Consider the following 12,399-nt stretch of genomic DNA (forward strand, 5'->3'; position numbering starts at 1 on the left):
TGACGTAATTTGAGTCAATTGGAGGTGTACCTGTGGATGTATTTCAAGGCCTACCTTCAAACGCAGTGCCTCTTTGCTTGACATCATGGGAAAATCAAAACAAATCAGCCAAGACCTCAGAAAAAAACATTGTAGACCTCCACAAGTCTGGTTCATCCTTGGGAGCAATTTACAAACGCCTGAAGGTACCACGTTCGTCTTTATAAACAATAGTACGCAAGTATAAATTCATGGGACCATGCAGCCGTCATACCGCTCAGGAAGGAGACGCGTTCTGTCTCCTAGCGATTAATGTACTTTGGTGCGAAAAGTGCAAATCAATCCCAGAACAACAGCAAAGGACCTTTTAAAGATGCTGGAAGAAACAGGTACAAAAGTATCTATATCCACAGTAAAATAAGTCCTTTATCGACATAACCTGAAAGGCCGCTCAGCCAGGAAGAAGCCACTGCTCCAAAACCGCTATTAAAAAGCCAGACTACGGTTTGCAACTGCACATGGGGACAAAGCTTGTACTTTTTGGAGAAATGTCCTCTGGTCTGATGGAACAAAAATAGAACTGTTTGGCCATAATGACCATCATTATGTTTGGAGGGAAAAGGGGGAGGCTTGCAAGCCGAAGAATACCATCCCATCCGTGGCAGCATCATGTTATGGGGGTGCTTTACTGCAGGAGGGACTGGTGCACTTCACAAAATAGATGGCATCATGAGGTAGGAAAAGTATGTGGATATATTGAAGCAACATCTCAAGACATCAGTCAGGAAGTTAAAGCTTGGTCGCAAATGGGTCATCCAAATGGACATTGACCCCAAGCATACTAACAAAGTTGTGGCAAAATGGCTTAAGGACAACTAAGTCAAGGTATTGGAGTGGCCATCACAAAGCCCTGACCTCAATCCTATAGAAAATGTTGTGGGCAGAACTAAGCAAGGAGCAATGTTGTGTGCGTGCGAGCAAGGAGGCCTACAACCTGACTCAGTTACACCAGCTCTGTCAGGAGGAATGGGCCAAAATTCACCCAACTTATTGTGGGAAGCTTGTGGAAGGCTACCTGCAACGTTTGACCCAAGTTAAACCATTTAAAGGCAATGCTAAGAAATACTAATTGAGTGTATGTAAACTTCTGACCCACTGGGATTGTGATGAAAGAAAGAAACTGAAATAAGTCATTCTCTCTACTATTATTCTGACATTTCACATTCTTAAAATAAAGTGGTGATCCTAACTGAACTAAGACAGGGCATTTTTACCAGGATTTAATGTCAAGAATTGTGAAAAACTGAGTTTAAATGTATTTGGCTAAGGTTTATGTAAAATTCTGACTTCATATATATGTATGGATAGGAATCCCAGCCATGAGCACATTTAATTACACTGGGAGGGTATTTACAAATCTCTCCCTCCCTCTATGGGAAATATATGTTTAAATTGCCAATGCAAGTGAAATGGATAAACGAAAGTAAAATAAAAGGTAAAAACCTGTAAATATTACACTCACAAGTTCCAAAAGAATAGAGACATTTCAGATGTCATATGTCTATATACAGTGTTGAAACGTAGTGCAAATAGTTAAAGTACAAAGGGAAAAATTTATAAGTGGGGCGTAGCAAGTGAACCCAAGTGCAGACTCAGATTGAGGAGACAGGGATACGGTAACTAAGGTTTTTAATTGAACAGCGGGGGGAAGATGGGGTGGCCCCGGACAGGTAGCAGGGAAACAAGGACTGAGGCTGAGGCAAGTGGAGCGAAGGCAGGGTAAGCAGGTCCGGAGCGGAATCCAAAGAAGCCATAGAGCGGGGGTTCTGAGCAGGGACGAGCGACAGGGACCAGAGGCAGAGCGGACGGAATGATCAGCGATTACAATCTGGCAGCATGGAAGTGGCAGGGCTGAGTATTTGTAGAGGTCTTGATTATGAAACAGGTTGCAGCTGTGCCTCCAGCACACCTGTCTCCACTCACACAATCACATGCACCCACACACAGAGAGAGAGGGAGATAACACTGGGGGAATGGCAGCAGGTTAGGGAGACACAGGATGAGAAGTAGAGGGTGTGGCGGGGACAGATGTAACAAAAATAAATAAACATATATGGGTTGCATTTACAATTGTTTGTTCTTCACTGGTTGCCCTTTTCTTGTGGCAACAGGTCACACATCTTGTTGCTGTGATTGCACACTGTGGTATTTCAACCAATACATATGGGAGTTTATCAAAAATCGATAAAATTAAAAAAAATGTGGGTCTGTGCAATCTGATATGGTCATACATTTAGCAGGATGTTAGGAAGTGCAGCTCAGTTTCCACCTCATTTTGTGGGCAGTGTGCACATAGCCTGTCTTCCCTTACTGCCAGTGTGGCCTTTCTCAATAGCAAGGCCATGCTCACGGTCGGAACATAGTCAATATTTCCTTAATATTGGGTCAGTCACAGTGGTCAGGTATTCTGCCACTGTGTACTCTCTGTTTAGGGCCAAATAGCATTCTAGTTTGCTCTGTTTTTTGTCAATTCTTTCCAATGTGTCAAGTAATTATCTTTTTGTTTTCTCATGATTTGGTTGGGTCTAATTGTGTTGCTGTCCTGGGGCTCTGTGGGGTCTGTTTGTGTTTGTGAACAGAGCCCCAGGACCAGCTTGCTTAGGGGGCTCTTCTCCAGGTTAATTTCTCTGTAGGTAATGGCTTTGTTATGGAAGGTTTGGGAATCACTTCCTTTTAAGTGGTTGTAGAATGTAATGGCTCTTTTCTGGATTTTGATCATTAGCGGGTATCGGCCTAATTCTGCTCTGCATGTATTATTTGGTGTTTTACGTTGTAAACGGAGGATATTTTTGCAGAATTCTGCATGCAGAGTCTCAATTTGGTGTTTGTCCCATTTTGTGAATTCTTGGTTGGTAAGCGGACCCCAGACCTCACAACCATAAAGGGCAATGGGTTCTATAACTGATTCAAGTATTTTTAGCCAGATCCTAACTGGTATGTTGAATTTTATGTTCCCCTTGATGGTATAGAAGGCCCTTCATGCCTTGTCCCTCAGATCATTCAAAGCTTTGTGGAAGTTATCTGTGGCACTGATGTTTAGGCCGGGGTATGTATCGTTTTTTGTGTGCCCTAGGCCAACGGTGTCTAGATGGAATTTGTATTCGTGGTCCTGGCAACTGAATCTTTTTTGGAATACCATTGTTTTTGTCTTACTGAGATTTACTGTCAGGGCCCGGGTCTGACAGAATCTGTGCAGACGATATAGGTGCTGCTGTAGGCCCTCCTTGGTTGGGGACAGAAGCACCATATCATCAGCAAACAGTAGACATTTCACGTCAGATTCTAGTAGGGTGAGACCGGGTGCTGCAGACTGTTCTAGTGCTCTCGCCAATGTGTTGATATATATGTTGAAGAGGGTGGGGCTCAAGCTGCTTATCCCTGTCTCACCCCCGGCCCTGTGAAAAGAAATGTGTGTGTTTCATGCCAATTTTAACCACAAACTTATTGTTTGTGTACATGGATTTTAAATTGTTGTATGTTTTCCCCCCAAAACCACTTTCCATCAATTTGTTTAGCAGGTCCTCAAGCCAAATTGATTCTAAAGCTTTTTTGAAATCAACAAAGCATGAGAAGGCTTTGCCTTTGTTTTTGTTTGTTTGTCAATTAGGGTGTGCATGGTGAATACGTGGTCCGTTGTACGGTAGTTTGGTAAAAATCCAATTTGACATTTGCTCAGTACATTGTTTTCACTGAGGAAATGTACGAGTCTGCTGTTAATGATAATGCAGAGGATTTTCCAAAGGTTGCTGTTGACGCATATCCCGCAGTACTTATTGGGGTCAACTTTGTCTCCACTTTTGTGGATTGGGGTGATCAGTCCTTGGTTCCAAATATTGGGAAATATGCCAGAGCTGAGGATGATGTTAAAGAGTTTAAGTATAGCCAATTGGAATTTGTGGTCTGTTAATTTGATCATTTAATTTAGAATATAATCAACCCCCTAGGGCTTTTTGGTTTACAGGGTTTGTATTTTGTCCTGTAGTCCATTCAATGTAATTGGAGAATCCAGTGGGTTCTGGTAGTCTTTAAAAGTTGATTGTAAAATTTGTATTTGATCATGTATATGTTTTTGCTGTTTGTTCTTTGTTATAGAGCCAAAAATATTGGAGAAGTGGTTTATCCATACATCTCCATTTTGGATAGATAACGCTTCGTGTTGTGGTTTGTTTAGAGTTTTCCAATTTTCCCAGAAGGGGTTACATTCTATGGATTCTTAAATTACATTGAGCTGATTTCTGACATGCTGTGAAGGTGTAGGTTTTCTGGGTCTCTATGTTTTTGGTTGGATCGGTTTCTCAATTTCTTTACGTTTTTTCATTCTTCATCAAACCACTTGTCATTGTTGTTCATTTTCTTAGATTGTCTGCTTGAAATGTTTTGATTTGATAGGGCAGCTGATATGTCAAATATACTGTTCAGGTTTTCTACTGTCAAGTTTTACAGTGAAACATTTTTTCCAGGACATTGTCTAGAAGGGATTGAATTTGCTGTTGCCTAATTGTTGTTTTGGTAGATTTCCACACTACTTTCCTTCCATCTACAGCATTTCCTAATATGATTCATTTCCTTTGGCTTTGATGCCTCATGATTAAGCATAGCTCTGTTCAAGTAGAGTGTGATTTTGCTGTGATCTGATAGGAGTTTCAATGGACTGACTGTGAACTCTAAGAGACTCTGAGTTGAGGTCAGCGATAAATTAGTCTACAGTACAATTGCCAAGATATGAGCTATAGGTGTACCTACCGTAGGAGTCCTCTCGAAGCCTACCATTGACTATGTACATACCCAGCCTCTGACAGAGCTGCAGGAGTTGTGACCCGTTTTTGTTGGTTATGCTGTCGTAGTTGTGTCTACGGGGAGGGAAGGATGTCACCTCCAGGTATGTGTTTGTCCCCCTGTGTGCTGAGGGTGTCAGGTTCTTGTCCAGTTCTGGCATTTAGGTCGCCACAGACTAGCACATGTCCCTGGGCCTGGAAATGGTTGATCTCGCCCTCTAGGATGGAGAAGCTGTCATCGTTAAAGTATGGGGATTCTATTGGGGTGATATAGGTAGCACACATGAGGAAATGTTTCTCTGTTGAGATCTTTTCCTTAGTAATTTCTAGCCAGATGTAAAATATTCCTGTTTTGACTAATTTAATAGAGTGGGTTAAGTCTGCTTTATACCAAATTAGCATACCCCCAGAGTCTTTTCTCTGTTTCACACCTGGTTGTTTGGTGGATGGTACTACCATATCTTTGTAACCTAGAGGGCAACCATTGGATCTGTCTCCTTTATAACCATGTTTCTTTGATGAAGTCTGGGTCCCTGCTCTTTAGGCCAATGGCAGATGACCTCAAACCTTGTATATTCGAGGGTGATAAAATTTCAGTCTCTCGATGTGCAAAACTGATAGAGACATACCCCAAGCGACTTACAGCTGTAATCGCAGCAAAAGGTGGCGCTACAAAGTATTAACTTAAGGGGGCTGAATAATTTTGCACGCCCAATTTTTCAGTTTTTGATTTGTTAAAAAAGTTTGAAATATCCAATAAATGTCGTTCCACTTCATGATTGTGTCCCACTTGTTGTTGATTCTTCACAAAAAAATACAGTTTTATATCTTTATGTTTGAAGCCTGAAATGTGGCAAAAGGTCGCAAAGTTCAAGGGGGCCGAATACTTTCGCAAGGCACTGTATCTCTCTCTGTATCTCTCTATACCGCTCTCTTTCTTTCACTCTCTGTATCTCTCTCTCTGTCTCTTTCTCTCTCTCTCTCTTTCTTTCTCTCTCTCCACTGAGACATTCATCTTAGTCTGGTGGATGGATGGGGTCTAATGCTGGGGTTATGGATGCCATCATTCAGCTCATAACTCCTCAAAAAGAGGAGGTATTAGGATGGCTACACAGGGACTAAAGAAGAGACCATAGAGATCTCAGTGTAGCCTCAGTGCATTCCAAATGGCACCCTTTTCCCAATATATAGTGCACTACTTTTGACCAGAGCCCTATGAAATAGGGTTCTATTTGGGAAGCAGCCTCTCACTACCTCCCTGGAGTCTTTCTGTCTTTAGAGCAGGAAGCCATACGTATGGTTCCCATTTTCCAGCCCTGTCAGTGAACCCTGCATGTTCCAGTGTGGTGATGGTGGTGTGTCTATGGAGGGGGAGGAAGGGACAGGGAGAGAGAGGAGGGGGTAGCGGGATACAGGGAAGGGGAAAGAGCATTCCGTACATTCTTCTGTCTGTCTGACGCAGCGAGGAAGTCTGGAGCTCGGAAGGCTGGGATATACAGGGTAAGAGTAGAGAACTGACAGAGGTATGGGAGGGAGAAAGAGAGATTGGGAGGGTGATTAACACTTACGGGAAAGAGAGAGGTGGAGGAATGTGACACGAGTGAAAAAGTGATGGAAAGGGGAGGAAAAAGTGGTCTGTTCCTTTCTTTCTTGCCTCCCTTCTCCTGAGGAGCCAATGTGACACCCATGTTTCTGGGACGTCTGTTCTCTCGCAGCACCACACCTCATGACAGCTCAGTCCCCTACTTCACGGTTCCGTGGCTGCATCCCAAATAGCATCCTATTGGGAATAGGTTTCCATTTGGGATGTACCCAGAGAGAACAGGGTCGTATTCACTAGGCACCAAACAGAAGAATACTTAAAGGGAGTCCAGGGAGGGACTACCTGAACATTTCCAATAAGAAACGCTGGTTTTCGCTTGCCGTTCGGTTGTGCACTAATGAATACAGACCAACTATGGGAGCCACGAGAGAGAGTTAAATAGGTTTAGTCAGAATGACTCAGGGCCTGCAGTAACAAGTCATAGGACGTATGAGGTGAATTGTGTGTACTGTGTGTAATTTGTAAGACTATCACTGTTGTGGAACTGTCATGAACCAGTTGTCGAGACAGAGGTCCTTATAGTGTTGTTTCTTGTGTGTGTCCTGGTGTGGACAGGTGGTGACCCCAACACAAGTGGGACAGTCGTACGCCTACAGCCCTGGCCAGCACACCCAACAGGACCTCTATGATGTTCCTCCCATGAGACCACAGGGGGTAAGTGTCTCTACCTCTACACATAACATAGAAATTCGTATGTCAATCCATCAGGGAAAATCTAAAATGGCACCCTATTCTCTATGCAGTTAGCTACTTTGTATGAAACACTGTGGCTTTGTATGACATGGCACCCCAGGGCCCTGGCCAAAAATAGTGCACTACATAAGGAACAGGGAGCCATTTGAGACACAGCCTCAGTGTTTTACTTTGCTGTTTCTGCCATTCAATGTAATCTATGGTATCCTGATTTTGGAATGTCACTCTGTTTTCCAGGTGTATGACATTCCTCCTGGGAAAATTATGGGATCACCTTTTCCTGGACAACATTGCAATTCTCCCTCCCAAGGAGGAGTCTATGATGTTCCCCAATCCACTCAGATGGACCCCCGGACACAAGGGGTTTACGATATCCCTCCCTCTACGCAAAGGGTATGTCAGACCACTCAAACTACACAGAGAAACACTACCCACACAGACCACATATAGAAGGTTTATAACCTGGTCATTCTACATTCTAATAAAGTCAAAAGGAAGCGGTAGCCATTTAGGTCCGGAACATTTTACTTTTATTTATTGATACATGCTCTAGTATCCCTCTTAATTGCATGGTAATAAATTAATAATATGTCAAATTATCATATTTATTACATTTTCGCGGTTCCCTAAATGAAAGTGTTGCCTGCCAATAGTGTTCGAGCAAAACTCGCTGAGTAGCATTCTCTCTGTCTGTTAACACTCCAGCAGGGAAGTCAAGGTCTAAATTATTACGTCTCTGGGGATATATCCCAAATGGCACCCTATATAGTGCACTACTTTTATCCAGGCCCCATAGGGCTCTGGTCAAAATTAGTGCACTTTGTAGGGAATAGGGTGCCATTTGGGATGTAGTCTGGGGCATCTTACATTACACCCTGGATACAGTGTTCTAGGCCCAGCCAAGGCTTAGGGCCATCATTTTGTTTGTAATAACGTGAAATATGTGGGAACCCGTTATTTGTATGGCGGTTGGGTTCGGGCTGTCTCGCAGTGAGGAGCACATTTCAAGGCTGACTGAAATCACTTACAGCCCACTCTTTTTATTTATCCAGCTCCGCTTTCACGCTACGTGCCATTTACGTCACAATCCATATTCCACACTGTCAGGACAATGCTAGATGTTTATTGCTTATGCGTTTTGCCATATTCAGGCTGATACTGAGTTATGGGGAAGGAATAGGAAGCTGAGCACTGAGGTTTGCAAATATAGTATCAACCGAAACAGTCGGTTCTGTCAGTTCCTCAATATCTAATTGAAATAATGTGGTGCAAAGCCTGTTTGTAATTGATTTGGTAGGCTGTATTTCTGTAGCTATGACTCATTGTTGCATGCTGGTTGATGTGCTGTCTACTCCCCTCCTTACTGTAGGCCGTCATTGTAAATAAGAATTTGTTCTTAACTGACTTGCCTAGTTAAATAAAGGTTAAAAACATGTTTTTTAAATACTGTAGTCTATGAGGCACTCATCCAAACGCTTGTCTTTTCTGTACAGGTGTACTCTGTGCCTCCCTGCCGGAACACCCCAGCCCTCCAGGAGGGAAACTACGATTTCCCCCAACCTCTCAAACAACACAAACAACAGGAGGGCATCTACGACGTACCCCCACCCACCCTCACCAAACCCTCCCCGTCCCCCCAGTCCAATTATGACTTTCCCCCCAGCTCCGAGCCAATCGGACCCCACCACCTCCAACGCCCTGTCGCCAGCGACAACGAAGGCATCTACGACGTGCCGCCCCCCGCCCACCAGCTCTCAGGGGCGGGGCCTCGTGGCGATTTGTATGATATCCCCAGGGGGATGCAGCAGCCCCCCTCCCAGCACCGCTCCACCCCCCAGGAGAGGGACAGGGGGAAGGGCCAGTGCGTATATGACATTCCACCTGCTCTGGGAGACATGACAGACGGGGTGAACCGCCTGTCCTTCTCCAGCACAGGCTCCACACGCAGCTCCATGTCCACCTCTTCCACCTCCACGGTCTCCAGCGCTGAGGGCCGGCTGGCCCTAGATGTTGACCAGGCAGTCCAGAGGCTGTACCGCCTGCATCAGGCCGTGGAGGCCTCTGTGGGGGCCCTGCAGACCCTGGCCTCCTCCTCCCACTGGAGGACTTACCCCTTTATGGAGCGCCACACCAACGAGGTGCGCACTGTGCTGGACAGGGTACGGGCAGCCCTGGCAGACTTTGTGGTATTTGGCAGGGGTGCTGTGGCCAACGCCACAGCCCTGTCAGACCCCAGCCTGCACAGTAAGCTGAGGAGGCAGCTGGGAAGGCTGGAGGACTCCCAGCAGATCATCCTGCAGACCTACCAGAGCCTGGAGAACTGCGGCTGGGCCCTCAACGCACTGGCCACCTCCAGCAGCACCAAGCACCAGATTAAGAGTGACAACCTGGACCGCTTCGTTATGGTTTCCAGGACGGTGCCCGACGATGCCAAACAGCTGGCCTCCTCCGTGGGGGGTAACGCCGAGCTGCTCTTCAGGCGGACGCCAACCATGAATGGGTCCTCCTACCCCAGGGGGGGCACGCCAGAGGAAGCCGTCATCCATCCTCTCACCTCCCCGTCCTCGGACAGCGACAACTACATAGGCCAGACCAAGCCCTTTCCTGTGCCCTCCAACCAAGACAAAGGCAACATGAACAATAGTGAGAAATGTGTGAAGAGCTGGATGGAGGACTATGACTACGTCCATCTGCAGGTATGTTTGACTCTGACTCTAGCCTGACCTACCGCACAGATGTTATATTTACTGTACACAAAACGTTGGTCATTAAGCAGACACTTATCCAGAGCGATTTACAGTCGATTATTCAATTTAGATGGTAAGACAAACGGTAGCTAGGTCAAATGTTAGCCCACATCAACATATAATCCCTGATCTATGCATGAGAGTTTAGATGTGAATCACTAGATTCCTATAAAGTGTCTTAAGTGTGTTGACACAATATTTAACCTTTAAGGGAAACGCTGATCAGGTGGTGTTGAGCATGTTAGCTGCATTATCAGTACACTCTTAGAAAAAGGTGCTATCAACAACCTAAAAGGGTTCTTCAGCTGTCCCCCATAGGAGAACCCTTTAAAGAACCATTTTTGGTTCCAGGTAGAACCCTTTTGAGTTCCATGTAAGACCCTTTCTGCAGAATGATTCATATCTTTCCACAGAGGGTTCTACATGGAACCCAATAGAGTTATACCTGGAACCAAAAAGGCCTCTCCTTTGGGGACATCCGAAGAACCCTTTTGGAACCCTTTTTTCTAAGAGTGGGTAAAGCCAGGCTGTATCTGCCTGTTGGGTAGTCCCATCTGTTCATCCAGGAAGACAACAGATAGATTAGAAAGGAATAACTAACATACAAATGTTTTACTGAGCATCAACATGTAGGACTATATGAGAGGGACTATGTTTTCAATTCTAATCTGAGTAGCAGGAATTGTATCGCAGGTTATGCATTGGGAATTACACGTGTACTTACCCTCTGCTGTTTGAATCTGCTGCTTTGGTTGGTCTTCTCCTCAGTCACACACTTGCTTCTCCTCAGGGCAAAGAGGACTTTGAGCGGCAGCAGAAGGAGCTCCTGGAGAAAGAGAACATCATTAAGCAGAGCAAGTTACAGCTGGGACAGGAACAGGTAACGGCTTCTTTCCTCTTTTGGCCAGTCTGGGCCACCATACTTAGTCATGCATATTCATGTATTAGTATTGTTTCTATGCACTAGATTTACAGTATTAAAGGCCCACTCCTCAATTTGAAAAACAACAAAACGGTTGCTCCGCCACGTTGGTTTTCTATAAAGCTGAGAGATGTGGGCAGAGAAATGTATCCACTCTCAAACAGACTTTTCATACTGTTCACATAATTTATTGAACATACAATATTATTCAAACGCTCACAGTGGATGACCTTTCCTTCATGGGTTCAGAGACAGTGCCTACCTCCCAGAGTAGAGCAGAGCCAGGAGGACACATCTGGCCCACTCTGATAGAGCAGTCAATCATACTGCCGTAGAACAGGAGATTAACCTTTTCACTCCTGTAATCATGCAGCAATTATGTTCTCTATGGAAGAAGGAGAATTCCATGATGAAATTGATATGTAGGATATATTTTCATCATGTTTATTGTGTACATTAGAGATGTCCGTCTCCATAATACCACACAGTTTATCTACTTGTGTACATTTTAAGACAATTGAAAAATGGAACCAAAAATATTGATCAGACTTTACTCTTTCATGTCACAGATTAACCAGTTCATACAGTTGGAGCAAGAGGTGATCAAACCAGTGGAGAATGACATCACACAGTGGATCGCCCACCAGCAAGCGACAGGCCCCTCCTCCTCCCCCTCAGACTCCTCCTCCTCTCCCTCCCCTTCCCTGGCTGGAGGCGGGGCCCAGCTGTGTGCGCGGGACCGTCAGCTGCTGGGCTTCTATGCGGAGCAGTGCCAGCAGCACTTTGTCACGTTGCTCAACGCAGTGGACGCTTTCTTCGGCTGCGTGGGCGCTGGCCAGCCACCGCGCATCTTCGTGGCGCACAGCAAGTTTGTCATCCTCAGCGCCCACAAACTGGTGTTCATCGGTGACACCCTGTCCAGGCAGGCAGCCACGCCCGAAGTGGCCAACCGGGTGATGAACTCCAGCAACGTGCTATGTGACCTGTTGAAGACAGTGGTGGGAGCTACCAAGACGGCCGCGCTGCACTACCCCAACACAGCGTACGTGCAGGACATGGTGGACAGAGTCACGGATCTCTCACACCACGCTCAACAGTTCAAAGAACAGCTGCTGCAGATGGCTGCTTTGTGATAGTTTGCATTGTCATTTGTCACTTCCTGGTCCCGCCTATTTCACCACAGCAACCTGTTTATATACCGTATATACAGTATCTCTATATATATACATTGTATACATTGTATATATATATACAGTATCTCTCTCTCTATATATATATATATATATATATATATATATATATATATATATATATATATATATATATATATATAATTGCTTATTGTTAATCTTAAAAGTACATTTTTGGGCTGTTGTAAATAGTATTGTTTTCCCTGTTCTGTAAATATTAGGCTCTATTTTTGTGTAGATTGTTTTATATAATTAATTATGATATGAATATGTAGATGTGATATCCGTGGCTTTTTAGGGTTACTTGGACATGTTTTCATAACATTCCAATTTCATATATTATAAAGCAACTTATGATGATGACATGTCCGGTTTTTTTTTGTTCATTTTCACCTGTAAATGGTTTGATGTCGTACTTATTTTATTGAAA

The 12,399-nt window shown here is 44.6% G+C and overlaps 1 protein-coding gene across 4 annotated transcripts in view; it reads left to right on the top strand.

The window, feature by feature from the left end:
* LOC112229565 (enhancer of filamentation 1) overlaps positions 1 to 12,041 on the top strand; it is a 47,398-nt gene extending 35,357 nt beyond the window's left edge. For all 4 annotated transcript variants that reach the window (XM_042309989.1, XM_042309988.1, XM_024395488.2 and 1 more), the window contains exons 3-7: positions 6,973 to 7,071; positions 7,348 to 7,503; positions 8,604 to 9,806; positions 10,648 to 10,737; positions 11,349 to 12,041. In XM_042309989.1, coding sequence (XP_042165923.1) covers positions 6,973 to 7,071; positions 7,348 to 7,503; positions 8,604 to 9,806; positions 10,648 to 10,737; positions 11,349 to 11,912 — 2,112 coding nt within the window. In that variant the 3' untranslated portion in view covers positions 11,913 to 12,041. The remainder of the gene's footprint in view (positions 1 to 6,972; positions 7,072 to 7,347; positions 7,504 to 8,603; positions 9,807 to 10,647; positions 10,738 to 11,348) is intronic.
* Positions 12,042 to 12,399: the final 358 nt, after the last annotated feature.

Source organism: Oncorhynchus tshawytscha, linkage group LG31, assembly GCF_018296145.1.
Source record: "Oncorhynchus tshawytscha isolate Ot180627B linkage group LG31, Otsh_v2.0, whole genome shotgun sequence".
Taxonomy (NCBI): Eukaryota; Metazoa; Chordata; class Actinopteri; order Salmoniformes; family Salmonidae; genus Oncorhynchus; species Oncorhynchus tshawytscha.